Source organism: Bufo gargarizans, chromosome 6, assembly GCF_014858855.1.
Source record: "Bufo gargarizans isolate SCDJY-AF-19 chromosome 6, ASM1485885v1, whole genome shotgun sequence".
NCBI lineage: Eukaryota > Metazoa > Chordata > Amphibia > Anura > Bufonidae > Bufo > Bufo gargarizans.
Genome location: NC_058085.1, coordinates 74,351,196 through 74,368,381, shown reverse-complemented (window position 1 = coordinate 74,368,381; position 17,186 = coordinate 74,351,196). Strand labels below are relative to the sequence as shown.

Genomic DNA, 17,186 nt, shown 5'->3' with positions numbered 1-17,186 from the left:
AAAATGGATTAAAATGGAAAATCTGCCCAAAATTTGAAATTTAGAAATGTCATCTCCATTTTCCTTTAATTCTTGTGGAACAACCAAAGGGTTAACAAAGTTTGTAAAATCGTTTTGAGTAACTTGAGGGGTGAAGTTTCTGCAATGGGGTCATTTGTGGGAGGTTTCCACTATGTAAGCCCCAAAAAGTGACTTCAGACCTGAACTGGTCCTTAAAAAGTGGGTTTTGGAAATTTTCTTAAAAATTTCAAGAATTGCTTCTAAAATTCAAAGCCTTCTAACGTCCTAAAATATAAAATTACATTACCAAAATGATGCCAACATAAAGTAGATATATGGGGAATGTTAATTAATTAATATTTTATGAGGCATCACAATCTGTCTTAAAAGCAGAGAGATTCAAATTTAGAGAACAGTGATTTTTTTCAAATTTTTGTTAACTTTTTGCTCTTTTTTATAAATAAAGGTAATACATATTGACTCAAATTTACCATCAACATGAAATACAATGTGTCACGAGAAAATAATCTCAGAATAGCTTGGATAAGTAAAAGAGTTCCAAATTTATTACCACATAAAGTGACATGTCAGATTTGCAAAATTAGGCCTGGTCAGGAAGGGTGCAAATGGCCCGGTCTGGAAGTGGTTAAATCAAATATTATGATAAATATATTCTTAAGCATTTTTCCCAATTATTTTTCTGGCTATGCCAGATAAGTTATACCCGAGTAGTTTGTTCCTCTGTTGGAACAGACTACCGGAGTTTGTTCCACATATGTGAATCTACCTGTAGCCTAATAATGTGCTGACACTTTCTGTGTAAATTATGAGTTTAATAATTTCTCATTTTTACACAAAGATAAAAGAAAAATCATATGCTAAAAAAAAAAAGCATATTAGACAATATTGGAATTACATCATTCCATTCTTGTAACAAATACAAATAAATTAACATATCAAAGTATACACAGGTATAGGTCATTTGTGCAAATAATTTGAAGAACAAATTAAATATATCATGAAAGGGGTGGATGGAAGGGAGGTGAACACTAGCAGATCAAAGTCGTTGTCCATATTCTGCACCACGAGTAATATAGTCTCATACATTATAGAAGAGGGGCTACAAGCAATACAGACTGTGCTGACACTTTCTGTATACATTCCTATCCAGTAGGATTACAATGAAAGTTAACACTTAGACACTTAGTTAATACATAGACAATACTGGATCCACTATTCACAATAACAATAGCCACAGCACTGGTCACAGAGCAAATTCAGAAAACTCTGGTATAGAAGTTAAAGGGGTTTTCTGGGATTTTCATATTGATGACCTATCTTCTGGATAGGTCATCAGTATCTGATTGGTGGGGGTCCAACAACTGAGACTCCCCTAACCAGCTCTTTAAGAAGGCACCTGAGATCCCCGCCAAGGCCTTTTCTCAGTTTTTCCTAGGCCAGTGATGACATGTTCATGTGTCACGTGGCCTAGGAGCAGCTTAGCCTCATAGAAGTGAATGGAGCTGAGCTGAAATACCAAACACAGCTGGTATACAATGTACAGCGCTGTGCATGGTGAGATGAAATAAGGCAGCATTGCTCACAGGAGCGCCGGTGCCTTCTCAAACAGCTGATCAGCGGGGGTTCCAGCTGTCGGACCTCCCACAATCAGATACTGATTGCCTCTCCTGAGAATAGGTTACCAGTATGAAAATGTCAGTAAGCCCTTTTAACGAACATCTCATGATCTGCGGTTCATTTGGCTGCTCTAAAGCAAATGGGGGCAACTCAGGCAAGATAGCTGAAAAAAAATACACAATTAGAAAATAAACCCTGATTAGAAAAAAAAATATGTTTAACTTTCTGGTTTTAATTAGTAAATAAAAATGATGTTATACTTTGCCTTTATGAATACTAGACTAGCAAGACCAAGGCTAGAATAATTTTCTTTCCTACTAAAATAGGATATAAGACTACAATTCAGTTGACAAAACACATTGATGTATATAAAGCACTTCTTAATTCTTGTCCCTGTGGCCATGCTCATTTCTTTTTTTCTGCAATAGTTTGCATCTTTCTAATGTCTTCTTTCTTCATTTCTTTTCAGTATCTGCCTCCTTGGCAACCGCACTCTTTCTAGAAAAGGTTTTGATATCTGTGCTAAGTTTATAGAAGTCGGGAATGAAACAGTCACCACCAAGCTGTGGTCTCTCTTCTGCTCCTCTCCATTCTTGAATGCAACATGCGACCTGTACTTCTCTCAGAATAATGTCACAGAAATTCAGGGCATTCCCGGGGTAGCTAGCCCACTTATCCAAGGTGAATCCTGCTGCAGAGGCAGATAAAAAGCTATTGTTGGTAGAGGGGGGGGGGGGGGGTGCATTTTATAGAAGAATTGTCTGGAAAGAAAAATTATAATGCATGATCAATATCTGATCATTTTTGTGGCTTTCTGATCCTTTATTTTTTCCATTTAAAACATTTCAGAAAACGTATGGTCAAGTTACTCACCTAAAGGTGTCATGGTGGAGAAAAGTGGTATGCAATCTATAGCCTCTGGAGATCCAGTCAACCTGGACCAGCCATATGTCTTTAGTGACATGACGACATATTTCACATTGCTCGTGGGGATTTATTTTCCATCAGTTACAGGTAAATTTTATTACAGTTTTTTTAATGATACATTTTATATTTACTAATTATGTACTAATTTTTCTGACTTCTTCATGAACAACTTTCTAACATTTACATACTTTGTAAGGCTTAAAAAAAGACAGATATCCATCCAGTTCAGCCTATTAACCTGCAAAGCCAATTTTCCTCATCTTAGAGAAAAAAATGTTTTCCAACTCCAAATCTGGAAATAAGAAGAATTGAATCAACAGTCTTTCTCCAGAATTCTAGTAACCATAACTTGTAGTATGTATTACCCTTCAGAAATGCATCCAGGCCCATTTTGCACTTTTTCAATGAGTTCACCATCACAACCTCCTCTGACAGTTTTCCATGGTCTCACTGCTCTTACAGTAAAAAATCTGCTTCTATGTTGGTATAGGAACTTTCTTTCGTCTAGATGTAGGGCATGCCACCTTACTATAGCTACAGTCCTGGGTATAATTAGATGATGGGATAGATCTCTGTGTTGACCTCAGATATATTTATACAGAGTTATTAGATCATCACTTAGCAATCCTTTTTTCCAAACTAAATAACCCTACTTTTAATAATCTTTCTGGGTACTGTAGTCCACCCATTCCAATTATTACTTTAGTTGCCCTCCTCTGAACCCTCTCCAGCTCTGCTATGTCTGTCTTGTTCACAGGAGCCCAAAACAGTACATAGTACTCTATGTGTGGTCTGACTAGTGATTTGTAAAGTGGCAGGACTATGTTCTCATAACAAGAAAAAAAAGTACATGCCAAGCTTACAGCTTTATCAGGGGACCCTCATATACTTAAATTGCCCTTCCCCTGTCTATAGTGTAAGCAGTTCACTAACCTCGCTATATCCTCTCCAAGCACATCTGCTCCCTCCCCATTGATGTGCAGCCAATGCCTGCTGTAAATCCTGTGGCCAAATGTCAAGTCTGCCTAGTTCTCCAGGAATCCAAACCTATCCTTCCTACACCAGTTCTTGAACTGCTTGTTTACCTCTCTAATCTCCCCCTGATTCTCTGTTGTGGTATGTGGTGCAGTAGTACATTTCATGTCCTTCCCCTGAGCTTGTGAGTGACCTACAGCAAGTCCCTGAAATCATTTTTAAAGACCTTCCACCTACCTCCAACTTTGTCATTGAAGCCAAAGCGAACCATGACCACTGAGTCATCAGCCCCTCCAAGTAATCTATCAATTCAGATACTTAAAATCCAGCTTGCTTGTCAAATATTACTGAAAGACCTAGATAAGCTGACGGCATAGGCAAGAATGTGACTGATGAATTTTAATGTTGATAAATGTGAAGTAACCTGCAAACACAGTGAATGGAATACAGAAAAAGAAAAGGTCTTGGTTATTCTGATTACAAATAAGCCAAGCAGCAGTACTCAATGTCAGGCAGCAGTTGCAAAAGCAAATTAGAATTTAAGGTGTATAAAAAGAGAGAAAAAAACTGTGATCCCAATGTAATACTACCCCTTTATAAATCCATTGTAAAGACACATCTTGAGTATGAAATTCAGTTTTGGGCTCCATGTACTGTAAAGGATATAAAAGAGCTAGAAAGGGTTCAGAGACGAGCGACCAGATTATTAAATGGGATAGAAGGTCTCTCTTGAGGGGCTTAAAAAATGGGATTGTTCAGCTTGGAAAAAAAAAAATGCCTTAGAGATGATCTTATTTACATGTACGAATACATAGGTGGTCAATACAAAGAAAGGGCTTTACAAAGTATCAGGGGACATTAATAATGTTTGGCAGAAAGGTGACATCTATACAGGACGGAATTCTTTACAGTTAGAGCACTCACATTATGGAATGTCCTTTCCCCGAGAGGTGGTAACGTCAAATGGTAAAAATAAAAAAGGACTAGGTGCTTATCTAATAGCAAACATCAGTGAGGGCTATAATTATTCTAAAAATACTGTATAATTGGTCAGAAAAAGGTTGAACTTGATGGACCTTTGTCTTTATTTCAATATGTGAAACTATGTCACCCGAGCTGCGATATGTTCAAATCGAGGGCTAGGAAAACAACACAACATTCGATAATCATATTCTTTGTCACAAATTGCCCTATCTGAACTCCCCACTACCAGTATCTGTCTAGCCTGCCCTGCACTCCTAGTCCCTTACTGCAGCAGTGCTAATCTTAAACTAACATCCCCCTCATCGGTCCCAAAAATACCTGCACACAATTTGTTGAGGTGTGCCAGATCTGGACTAGCCTCCCTGAAAACCTTCCCTCTACTATGCTTTTTGTCACCCAGCTAGCTGCCTCACTTTCCTGCACCCCCATGCTGACATCCTCCCCCAAGTCTGTCCTAAAAATACCTGCACACATCTTGCACAGCAACGTTGTACACTGGACTGCACTGTTAATCATGGTGCATATATTTACTAATGGGGATTATGCAATAAAGAAAGAAACAAGATAAATTATATAAATGCAATTACACAGATAAACATATGGAGTTGATCCCATTCTAAAGTCCCCAAATCGAAATTCTCTTAATCTCAAATCACACACTTAAGGTCCCTTTACATGGGACGCCAGAGCAGCAGATTGTCGGGAAGGAAGGGTTCGTTCCTGAAAATCTGCCTCTCCCTGGTGGAGGAGATCATTGCATTTACAAGCAGAGTTCTCCTCCAGAGTGTGGGGTGGAGCGATCGCTAATGCCATCGCTCTTCCTCATACTGACTTGTTAGCCGGCAGCAGATCGTGTTTACACAGATCTCCTGCCGGCAAACCAAGATTTTTGTGTGCACACAAATGATCGAATTACCCGATGAATGAGCGTTTTGCTCGTTCATTGGTAATCAGCAAGTACATTTACACTGCTCATTAGTGATTATTCTAGCGATTCTCAGCCCATGTAAAAGACGCTTTAGACAAAACACTCTTTAGAACCAAACATGTTTGCCAGCTCCCACACTCAGTTTTTCCGACTGCTTTTTAAAAAGCTTTCTCTCGCATAGTTGCAACAGAGGCTGCAAATAATTTCTCCAGTTACAAATGATATTAAAGATTTTGTTTAGTGAAAAAGGTGTGTGATCCTGTTCTTTTAAGAAATCCGACTTTATGTCGGTCAGTTTGCTTTCGTTTCTTATCTTTATTGTATTCGGTGATTGAAGACGCACTTCTGCTTCACCTGCCTCTTGTTTGATTAAAAGAGGAGTATCTGTGGGAGGATGTAATTTGAGCATTGGAATATTCAGCCTGACAATATTTTTAATCACTTTTCACAGTTTGAGATAATTGAGCTTTAATGAGAACCTATGATAACACTTCTGTGTAGTGATTTAATAAGCAAATTCCTTGAAAGCAAGTACCTAAAAGCAATGATAAAAAGAACACATACATAAGAATGAGAAAGATAATGTGCTTTATCAGAAAATTTGCAAATATCCCCCATGGCTTTATAAAAACCCACTGAATTGTCACACTCGCAAATCTAATTAAAATGTGGCAAACTAAAAAGTTCATACCAAATCAACGGCATCAAAACCAAATGTATTCTCACCTTCAAATTAATAAATAGGTCTATAGATAAGGGAGATAAATGCATTGAAGTGCAAAAGGTAGGGTGCGTGTGAATCACGGTAACAGCATTATTATACTCTGTAGACGCTATCACCTTGTACCTGAGTAATTACTTTCACTTCTCACTTTTTTTTCAATCCCACAGGAATAATGGCTGGTTCTAACAGATCTGGAGATCTCCGTGATGCACAAAAATCTATTCCTATCGGCACTATAATGGCTATTGCCACTACTTCTTTTGTATGTATCCTTAACAAATAGAGTAATAATTTAAATTAGATTACTACAACCACAAGATTACTCTTGCCTGAGCTGAGAAACATGCTGCTTGATGCTGTTGTGCACTGGTAAGTCCATCAATATAGAGAAAGGGCTGTATTACACTGCTGCTTCCCGACAATCGCCCGCTCGTCAGTGAAGGAGACCTCTACAATTACATGCAGAGATCTCCTCCACAGTATGGGAGGAGATGCCATCGCTCATCCCCATACAGAATCATTATATGCCAGCAGCAGAGCTTGATTAGACGGCCTGATCTGTTGCTGGCAATGATTTTTGTGACTGAATAAAAGATGCGATTATTCGTTCATCGGGTAATCGACGGTACCTTTAGGCCCCTTTCACACGGGCGAGTATTCCGCGCGGGTGTAATGCGTGAAGTGAACATATTGCACCCGCACTGAATCCTGACCCATTCATTTCTATGGGGCTTTTCACATGAGCAGTGATTTTCACGCATCCCTTGTGCGTTGCGTGAAAATCACAGCATGCTCCTCTTTGTGGGTTGTTCACGCAACGCAGGCCCCATAGAAGTGAATGGGTTTGTGTGAAAATCGCAAGCATCCACAAGCAAGTGCGGATGCGGTGCGATTTACACGCACGGTTGCTAGGAGACGATTGGGATGGAGACCCGATCATGGTTATAATGGAAAATAATAGCATTCTGAATACAGAATGCATAGTAAAATAGCGCTGGAGGGGTTAAAAAATAAATAAAAAATGTAACTCACCTTAGTCCACTTGCTCGCGTAGCCGGCATCTCCTTCTGTCTTCATCCTAGCTTTGTGTAGCAACAGGACCTTTGGTGACGTAACGGTCATCACATGATCTTTTACCATGGTGATGGATCATGTGATGACCGGAGTGACGTCACCACAGGTCCTGTTGCTACACAAAGCTAGGATAAAGACAGAAGGAGATGCCGGCTACGCGAGCAAGTGGACTAAGGTGAGTTAAATTATTATAATTTTTTTTAACCCCTCCAGCACTATTTTACTATGCATTCTGTATTCAGAATGCTATTATTTTCCCTTATAACCACGTTATAAGGGAAAATAGTACAATCTACAGAACACCGATCCCAAGCCCGAACTTCTGTGAAGAAGTTCGGGTTTGGGTACCAAACACGCGCAATTTTTCTCACGCGAGTGCACAACGCATTACAATGTTTTGCACTCGCGCTGAAAAATCGCGGGTGTTCCCGCTACGCACCCGCACATTTTCCCACAACGCCCGTGTGAAAGAGGCCTTAGGCTTCTTTTAAACTGGCGTTAGGATTGTCTGGCAGGCAGTTCTGGCAGCAAGCTGCGGTTTTTGTCCAGCTGCCTCTCGGCATGTTTGCCTTGCTGCGGCTGCATCTCTGACCCGTCCCCATTATAGTGAATGGGGCCAGAGTGGACTTCCGGCAGCACACGTGTGCAAACTTTTGTACGGATCCAGCAGGGGAACAGCCTGCCAGACAATCCACAGCTCAGGGGGCAGTTGAAGGATGAAACTGAGCATGTGCGGCCTTCTCAGTAAATTGGGCAATGAAATAAAAAAATATATAAACAGCAGGTGGTGCTATAGAGATACATTTTAGCTATACTAAATTGTTCCATGCAATTACAAAAGTATTCAGATCCAGGTGCTGGTTTGAAAACTGTAGAATATTTTTCATGGGACCACCCCTTTAATTGTGAGATATGGGGCTTAGCATTGCCAAGGCCTGATACCAGCAAAGATGTCAGTGCCTGTCTTACCTACAAAACAAGCAAGTATGTATAACAATATGAGTGATGTTTGTAAAGTTTTTACAATGCTTGTAATGAGTGATATGTCTATAGTATTAAAGAGGTTATGCTGTGTGAGCATACTTTAGGAGAGGTCATCAATATCAGATCGGCGGAGGTCTGACACCCACTACCCCCGACAATTTAGGCTACTTTCACACTAGCGTTCGGGCGGATCCGTTCTGAACGGATCCGCCCATAATAATGCAGACGGAGGCTCCGTTCAGAACGGATCCGTCTGCATTATATTAGCTAAAAAAAGCTAAGTGTGAAAATAGCCTGGGACGGATCCGTCCAGACTTTCAATGTAAAGTCAATGGGGGACGGATCCGCTTGAAGATTGAGCCACATTGTGGCATCTTCAAACGGATCCGTCCCCATTGACTTACATTGTAAGTCTGGACGGATCCGCACGCCTCCGCACGGCCAGGCGGACACCCGAACGCTGCAAGCAGCGTTCAGCTGTCCGCCTGTCCGGGCGGAGGCGAGCGGAGCGGAGGCGGAACGCCGCCAGACTGATGCAGTCTGAGCGGATCCGCCTCCATTCAGACTGCATCAGGGCTGGACGGCTGCGTTCGGGTCCGCTCGTGAGCTCCTTCAAACGGAGCTCACGAACGGAAACCCGAACGCTAGTGTGAAAGCAGCCTTAGCTGCTTGAGGGGGCCATGGTGCTTGTGCGAGCGCCGTCTCCCTTGTACCAGTGGTGCAGTGTAATTACAGCTTACTCTTTCATTCAAATGAATGGGGCAATGAGTTGCAGTTAAATGTGGAGGTAAGCAATAAAAGCACACAGCACTTGCACAAGCACCATGACCCCTTCTAACAGTTAATCGGCGGGACCACTGGGACCCGCCAATCTGATATTGATGATCTGTCTTGAGGATACGTCAAAGGTGTACATAATTTTGATGAAAAATAGTGCTGTATACCACAGTGAGGACTGTGCATGCGTGTGATGTCTTCCACATATCCACTATGTCCGTTTAGATTCTTTGTTATGCAAATCAAAGAAGTAGGTGTCACTAAGGTGCAAGCGATCACATTTTCAAGCATCTAGATCTGTGACATGTGGGAGGGACATAAAGGCCAGAGTGAAAAGCAGTTTTTTAGCCACATGAAACCCCAAAAATCACATCAAGTCGTGTGGGATGATTGTGTGATGCCTCCTGTTCGTTACGTGCCAGTTATCTCTACTTATCGCAAACCTAGAGGAACAGAACACAGGTTTGAGAGACCTTGGTTTATCACCCCAGCAGATCACTATGCGCCTATGCTGAGATGTTAGCACTGGTCATTGTTGTGTGTGTCAGTGGTTGGGAGAACAACAGTAAACTGGAATGACAGCAAGAGGTGCACAAAGACAATCATCTGCACGGATGGATCGTCTGGTTAGAAGAATGGTGTGTAGTAATCCATTCTGTACTGTAGGTGAAATTGCACGTAACATCCCAAGAACAGTGTCTACACAAGCCATCAGAGGGTGTTAGCATAACATTAGGTTACAAGTCAGACATCCAACTACAGGTGTTCATTGACCTCACAAAACTGCTAAAAGCTATCATAAACACCCCTATTTATCTTGGATGCAATGACAGCTAGAGATTGGTCTGGAGCCCATGTGACCAACACCATTAAGAGGCCTTCACAAGGAAATATCACACTAGTCCTACTCCCAGGATTGTGGTGTCATAATGTATGCTAGCCAGACCCTCTAGTCTTCATTTCAGGTACACTAACATCTTGATGTTACATTCATTTGGTCGTGGAACCAGTGGTCTGACATTTTCTCAAAGATGTCCCAGGAGCTATTTGTTAACAGGACAATGCCAGGCCTCATGTTGCTCATGCTACTGTGAGCAATCTGTGTGGCCTAAACAGGATACCATGGCCTATAGTGTCTCCCGACTTGTCTCCCATTGAGCACATCTAGAATATCAGTGGTCAGCAATCCAAAGGGAGCTGCTAGCAGTGGATTTGGATGGTCTGAATGCCAAAGTGCATTCAGCGTGGCAGAATATTTCTCAGACAACCCTTAAAAGCTTTACTGATAGCACGCCAAGGCGTGTAAGCGCATGTATTTCTGCACATGGTGCACATACTTGATATTGAATAAATCAATGTTTTTTTACTATTTTGTTTCCATTTTTATCATTTGCATATCATTAACATGACTATCGATCTTGTGATTTCTGTAATTCCATGACTTTTCTTTCTTTTTGTTGCAAATTCAATGTTAAGTAGTGTATTTATTACAACAGACATGTCAGGAAAGTGTGATGTGTATTACATAGTTAAGGTTTTGTTTTGTTTTTTCTTTTCTTTTTAACAACATATACACAAATCACATCAATACAATACATAGTTAAGGTTACTTTCACTCTTGCATTAAGATTTTCCGGTATTAAGATCCATCATAGGGTCTTAATATCGGAAAAAAAAAAACGCTTCAGTTTTGTCCCCATTCATTGTCAATGTGGACAAAACGGAACAGAACGAAAATGGATGAATGGAAATGCTCCAAAATGCATTTGGAGAGCAAACTACAGCATTCTGTCCTGGGATGCAGAGCAAGACGGATTCGGCATGACCCACAATGCAAGCCAATTGGGACGGATCCGTTTTCTCTGACACAATCGAAAACTGATCCGTTCCTCCATTGACTTTCAATGGTATTTATGACGGATCCATCTTGGGTATGTTAAAGATAAATCGCAGAAAAAAAATGCACCAAACAGATATACCACTGACTATACTAGCTAGTCATACAAGCAGATATTAAAAGCTGAGACTTTTGCCAATATATTCCTGTCAGGAACATATCGGAGCCCATGTTAAAGATAATACAACCAAATCTGTTCATAAGTGATGCAGATGGTTGTATTATCAGTAACAGAAGCGTTTTTGCTGAACCCTGTCGGATCCAGTAAAAATGCTAGTGTCAAAGAAGCCTAATACGGTTGAAAAAAGACATAAGTTCATCAAGTTCAACCAAGGGATAGGTGGGGATGCGATTCCCAGAAGGAAGTGAGACTCATAGTTCTCTGTTGTAATGTGTAGAAATCTGTTATAACTTTAGCACACTGTAATGAAATCAATTGCTACCTGTATACTTTGAAGAGTGCCTGTGTAGAACTGCCATCTGGCCTGTATGTTCACTGTATTGGTCTCTGGCTGGAAGTACAAATGTATGTCTGTTCCTGACCATGTGCTAAGGAGTTTTGGGTGTCCACTATTGTTTTCCTTCTTGTGTCAATGGTGTAGTTATATATTTAACTTAACACAACTAATGAGGAGGACAAATATAGAGTGGCTATAGTGATCATTGGTGTGACAGCAGCATACTTGTTTTGTCTCTTCCTTCAACCCACAGGCTACAAGGCCCTCCTTTTGTGATCCCTGACCATCTAATTCATGTGATCACTATATATACAATGGATATAAAAAGTCTACACACCCGTTAAAATTTCAGGTTTCTCTGATGTAAAAAAAATTAGACAAAGATAAATCATTTCAGAACATTTTCCACCTTTAATGTGACCTATAAACTGTACAACTCAATTGAAAAACAAACTGAAATCTTTATGGGAAAAGGGAAGAAAAAATATAAAAATAAAGTAATATGGCTGCATAAGTGTGTACACCCTTAAACTAATTATTTGTTGAAGCACCTTTTGATTTTATTACAGCACTGTCTTTTTGGGTATGAGTCTATCAGCATGGCACATTTTGACTCGGCAAGATTTGCCCACTCTTCTTTGCAAAAACACTCCAAATCTGTCAGATTGTGAGGGCATCTCCTGTGCACAGCCCTCTTCAGATCACCCCACAGATTTTCAATTGGATTCAGGTCTGGGCTCTGGCTGGGCCATTCCAAAACGTTATTCTTCTTCTGGTGAAGCCATTCCTTTGTTGATTTGGATGTATGCTTTGGGTTGTTGTAGAACAAATTAGTTCACACCGGGTTTTCTCCGCTGTGCATAGGGTTCCCACCCCAGAATTTAGTATAATAAAAATCACAGCAGTGAGAGGTATACTTTGGTTGCAATTTTATTTTTTGCAGGTTATATGCGACATACACGTGAACGCGTTTTCGGCTATATTAGCCTTCATCAGACACATTGCCGCTGGAGATGAAAGGGAAATGTGAAGGACACAGAGATGTAGATCAGGTGCTGTCAGCACCAGTGGTTTGAGGTGTGCCACACACCTCAAACCACTGGTGCTGACAGCACCTGATCTACATCTGTGTGTCCTTCACATTTCCCTTTCATCTCCAGCGGCAATGTGTCTGATGAAGGCTAATATAGCCGAAAACGCGTTCACGTGTATGTCGCATATAACCTGCAAAAAATAAATTGCAACCAAAGTATACCTCTCACTGCTGTGATTTTTATTATGCTTTGGGTTGTTGTCAAGCTGAAAGATGAAGTTCCTCTTCATGTTCAGCTTTCTAGCAAAAGCCTGAAGGTTTTGTGCCAATATTGACTGGTATTTGGAACTGTTCATAATTCCCTGTAGCTTAACTAAGGCCCCAGTTCCAGCTGAAGAAAAACAGCCCCAAAGCATGATGCCGCCACCACCATGCTTCACTGTGGGTATGTATGGTGTTCTTTTAGTGATGTGCAGTGTTGTTTTTGCGCCAAACATATCTTTTGGAAATATGGCCAAAAAGTTCAACCTTGGTTTCATCAGACCATAACATCTTTTCCCACATGCCTTTGGGAGACTTCAGATGTGTTTTTGCAAAATGCAGCCTGGCTTGGATGTTTTTCTTCATAAGAAAAGGCTTTCGTCTTGCCACTCTACCCCATAGCCCAGACATATGAAGAATACGGGAGATTGTTGTCACATGTACCACACAGCCAGTACTTGCCAGATATTCCTGAAGCTCCTTTAATGTTGCTGTAGGCCTCTTGGTAGCCTCCCAGACCAGTTGTCTTCTCGTCTTTTCATCAATTTTGGAGGGACGTCCAGTTCTTGGTAATGTCACTGTTGTGCCATATTTTCTCCACTTGATGATGACTGTCTTCACTGGGTTCCATGGTATATCTAATGCCATGGAAATTATTTTGTACCCTTCTCCTGACTGAGACCTTTTAACAATGAGATCCCTCTGATGTTTTGGAAGCTCTCTCTGGACCATGGCTTTTGCTGTGGGATGCGACTAAGAACATTTCAGGAAAGACCAACTAGAGCAGCTGAACTTTATTTGGGGTTAATCAGAGGCACTTTGAATGATGGCAGGTGTATGCTGACTCCTATTTAGCATGATTTAGAATGTGATTGCTTAATTCTGAACACAGCTACATCCCCAGTTATAAGAGGGTGTGCACACTTATGCAACCACGTTATTTAAGTTTTTTTTTTTTTTTTTTTACCTCCACCTAAAAGGTTTCAGTTTGTTTTTCAATTATGTTGTACAGTTTATAGGTCACATTAAAGGTGGAAAAAGTTCTGAAATTATTTATCTTTGTCTCGTTTTTTTATAGCACAGAAACCTGACATTTTAACAGGGGTGTGTAGACTTTTTATATCCACTATATATATATATATATATATATATATATAGGGTGGCTAGGAAGGTATATATATATATATATATATAGATACACAGTACAGACCAAAAGTTTGGACGCACCTCATTCAAAGAGTTTTCTTTATTTTCATGACTATGAAAATTGTAGATTCACACCGAAGGCATCAAAACTATGAATTAACACATGTGGAATTATATACATAACAAAAAAGTTTGAAACAACTGAAAATATGTCATATTCTAGGTTCTTCAAAGTACACTCTTGATGAGCTTCAAGAGGTAGTCATCTGAAATGGTCTTCCAACAGTCTTGAAGGAGTTCCCAGAGATGCTTAGCACATGTTGGCCCTTTTGCCTTCACTCTGCGGTCCAGCTCACCCCAAACCATCTCGATTTGGTTCAGGTCCGGTGACTGTGGAGACCAGGTCATCTGGCGCAGCACCTAATCACTCTCCTTCATGGTCAAATAGCCCTTTCACAGCCTGGAGGTGTGTTTGGGGTCATTGTCCTGTTGAAAAATAAATGATGGTCCAACTAAACGCAAACCGGATGGAATAGCATGCCGCTGCAAGATGCTGTGGTAGCCATGCTGGTTCAGTATGCCTTCAATTTTGAATAAATCCCCAACAGTGTCACCAGCAAAGCACCCCCACACCATCACACCTCCTCCTCCATGCTTCACGGTGGGAACCAGGCATGTAGAGTCCATCCGTTCACCTTTTCTGCGTTGCACAAAGACACGGTGGTTGGAACCAAAGATCTCAAATTTTGACTAATCAGACTAAAGCACAGATTTCTACTGGTCTAATGTCCATTCCTTGTGTTCTTTAGCCCAAACAAGTTTCTTCTGCTTGTTGCCTGTCCTTAGCAGTGGTTTCCTAGCAGATATTCTACCATGAAGGCCTGATTCACACAGTCTCCTTTTAACAGTTGTTCTAGAGATGTGTCTGCTGCTAGAACTCTGTGTGGCATTGACCTGGTCTCTAATCTGAGCTGCTGTTAACCTGCGATTTCTGAGGCTGGTGACTCGGATGAACTTATCCTCCGCAGCAGAGGTGACTCCTGGTCTTCCTTTCCTGGGGTGGTCCGCATGTGAGCCAGTTTATTTGTAGCGCTTGATGGCTTTTGTTACTGCACTTGGGGACACTTTCAAAGTTTTCCCAATTTTTCGGACTGACTGACCTTCATTTCTTAAAGTAATGATGGCCACTCGTTTTTTCTTTACTTAGCTGCTTTTTTCTTGCCATAATACAAATTCTAACAGTCTATTCAGTAGGACTCAGCTGTGTATGCACCTGACTTCTCCACAACGCAACTGATGGTCCCAACCCCATTTATAAGGCAAGAAATCCCACTAATTAAACCTGACAGGGCACACCTGTGAAGTGAAAACCATTTCAGGTGACTACCTCTTGAAGCTCATCAAGAGAATGTCAAAAGTGTGCAAAGCAGTAATCAAAGCAAAAGGTAGCTACTTTGAAGAACCTAGAATATGACATATTTTCAGTTGTTTCACACTTTTTTGTTATTTATATAATTCCACATGTGTTAATTCATAGTTTTGATGCCTCCAGTGTAAATCTACAATTTTCATAGTCATGAAAATAAAGAAAACTCTTTGAATGAGATGGTGTGTCCAAACTTTTGGTCTGTACTGTATATATCTTCCTAACCACCCTATTTTTATCCTCCTCATTAGTTGCATTAGGTTGCTTTGCCATACCCTTATCCCCTGAAGAAACCTTACTGGATGAAGCATGTTGGGACTAGGTGTGAGGGACATTTTGTAGGGTGAGGGGCCTTTTTAATGTCCGATTCCAGATAGGGTCATTCTTTTCAGGGTGTGATAGGATCCCTCCCCCCTAACATACAGGCTCATGAAGGGATAGTAATAGCACTTACTGCTGTTCACTTTACAGTAGCACTCATCGGAACCATTCATCCATATGCAGCATCTAAGCAACTGCACTTGGTCATTTGAGAGAGCCAATCAAGCGGTATCTTACAAAATTGATGTTGCATATTTGTGACATTTCCACTCGTAAATTTCGACTTTTGTTTCACACTTGGGACGTTTTTGTTATTATTTTTGTTGGATGTCACTTTACTGACAAAACCCTGCAGTTTAGCTCATATTAGAAAACATTATTGCATCCTGTTTTAAAATACTTACCTATCACTTGTTCACACCACAAGTTGTTTTGCTTTTCATAAATGTGAGGTAGAAGCCACTGTGAGGTAGAAGCCACTTTAGGGGGAAAAAATTCCTTCCCGACTCTAATCAAAATAACTCCCTGGATCAACGATCCCTCTCTAGTAGCTATAGCCTGTAATATTTTTACACTCCAGAAATACATCCAGGCCCCTCTTGAACTCTTTTATTGTACTCACCATCACCACCTCCTCAGGCAGAGAGTTCCAGAGTCTCACTGCTCTTACAGTAAAGAATCCTTTTCTATGTTTGTGTACAAACCTTCTTTCCTCCAGACGCAGAGGATGTCCCCTCGTCACAGTCACAGTCCTGGGGATAAATAGATGATGGGATAGATCTCTGTACTGACCCCTGATATATTTATACATAGTAATTAGATCTCCCCTCAGTCGTCTTTTTTCTAAAGTGAATAACCCTAATTTTGATAATCTTTCAGGGTACTGTAATTGCCCGATTCCAGTTATTACTTTAGTTGCCCTCCTCTGAACCCTCTCCAGCTCTGCTATGTCTGCCTTGTTCACAGGAGCCCAGAACTGTACACAGTACTCCATGTGTGGTCTGACTAGTGATTTGTAAAGTGGTAGGACTATGTTCTCATCACAGGCATCTATGCCCCTTTTGATGCAACCATTATCTTATTGGCCTTGGCAGCAGCTGCCTGACACTAGTTTTTACAGTTTAGTTTGCTGTTCACTAAAATTCCCAGGTCCTTTGCCATGTCAGTGTTACCAAGTGTTTTACCATTTAGTATGTACGGGTGACTTGCATTATTCCTTCCCATGTGCATAACCTTACATTTGTCAGTGCTAAATCTCATCTGCCACTTATCTGCCCAAGCCTCCAATCTATCCAGATCTCTCTGTAGTAGTATACTGTCCTCTTCCGTGTCAATTACTTTACACAGTTTAGTGTCATTTGCAAAAATTAATATTTTACTGTGCAATCCTTCTACAAGATCATTGATAAATATATTGAAGAGAATAATAATCTTGTTTTAACTGACAGAAAAAAATAGAGGTGACCCATTCCCTTTTAGGGCAGTAGTATATGAATAGTACTTGTGACCTTGGATCACTAATTTGTATGTCCATATTCACCCCTGCTCCCTTGCTGTGTGCCTGCAAATTAGCTTTGGAAAACATTGAGAGGATTGCCGAGAATGCATCTATAATAGAGAGATAAGTCTTCTC

The 17,186-nt window shown here is 40.7% G+C and overlaps 1 protein-coding gene across 1 annotated transcript in view; it reads left to right on the top strand.

The window, feature by feature from the left end:
- SLC12A5 (solute carrier family 12 member 5) overlaps window positions 1–17,186 on the top strand; it is an 82,813-nt gene that overhangs the window by 42,330 nt on the left and 23,297 nt on the right. Inside the window, exons 8-10 of the mRNA XM_044297376.1 lie at window positions 2,108–2,319; window positions 2,488–2,652; window positions 6,344–6,442. Coding sequence (XP_044153311.1) covers window positions 2,108–2,319; window positions 2,488–2,652; window positions 6,344–6,442 — 476 coding nt within the window. The remainder of the gene's footprint in view (window positions 1–2,107; window positions 2,320–2,487; window positions 2,653–6,343; window positions 6,443–17,186) is intronic.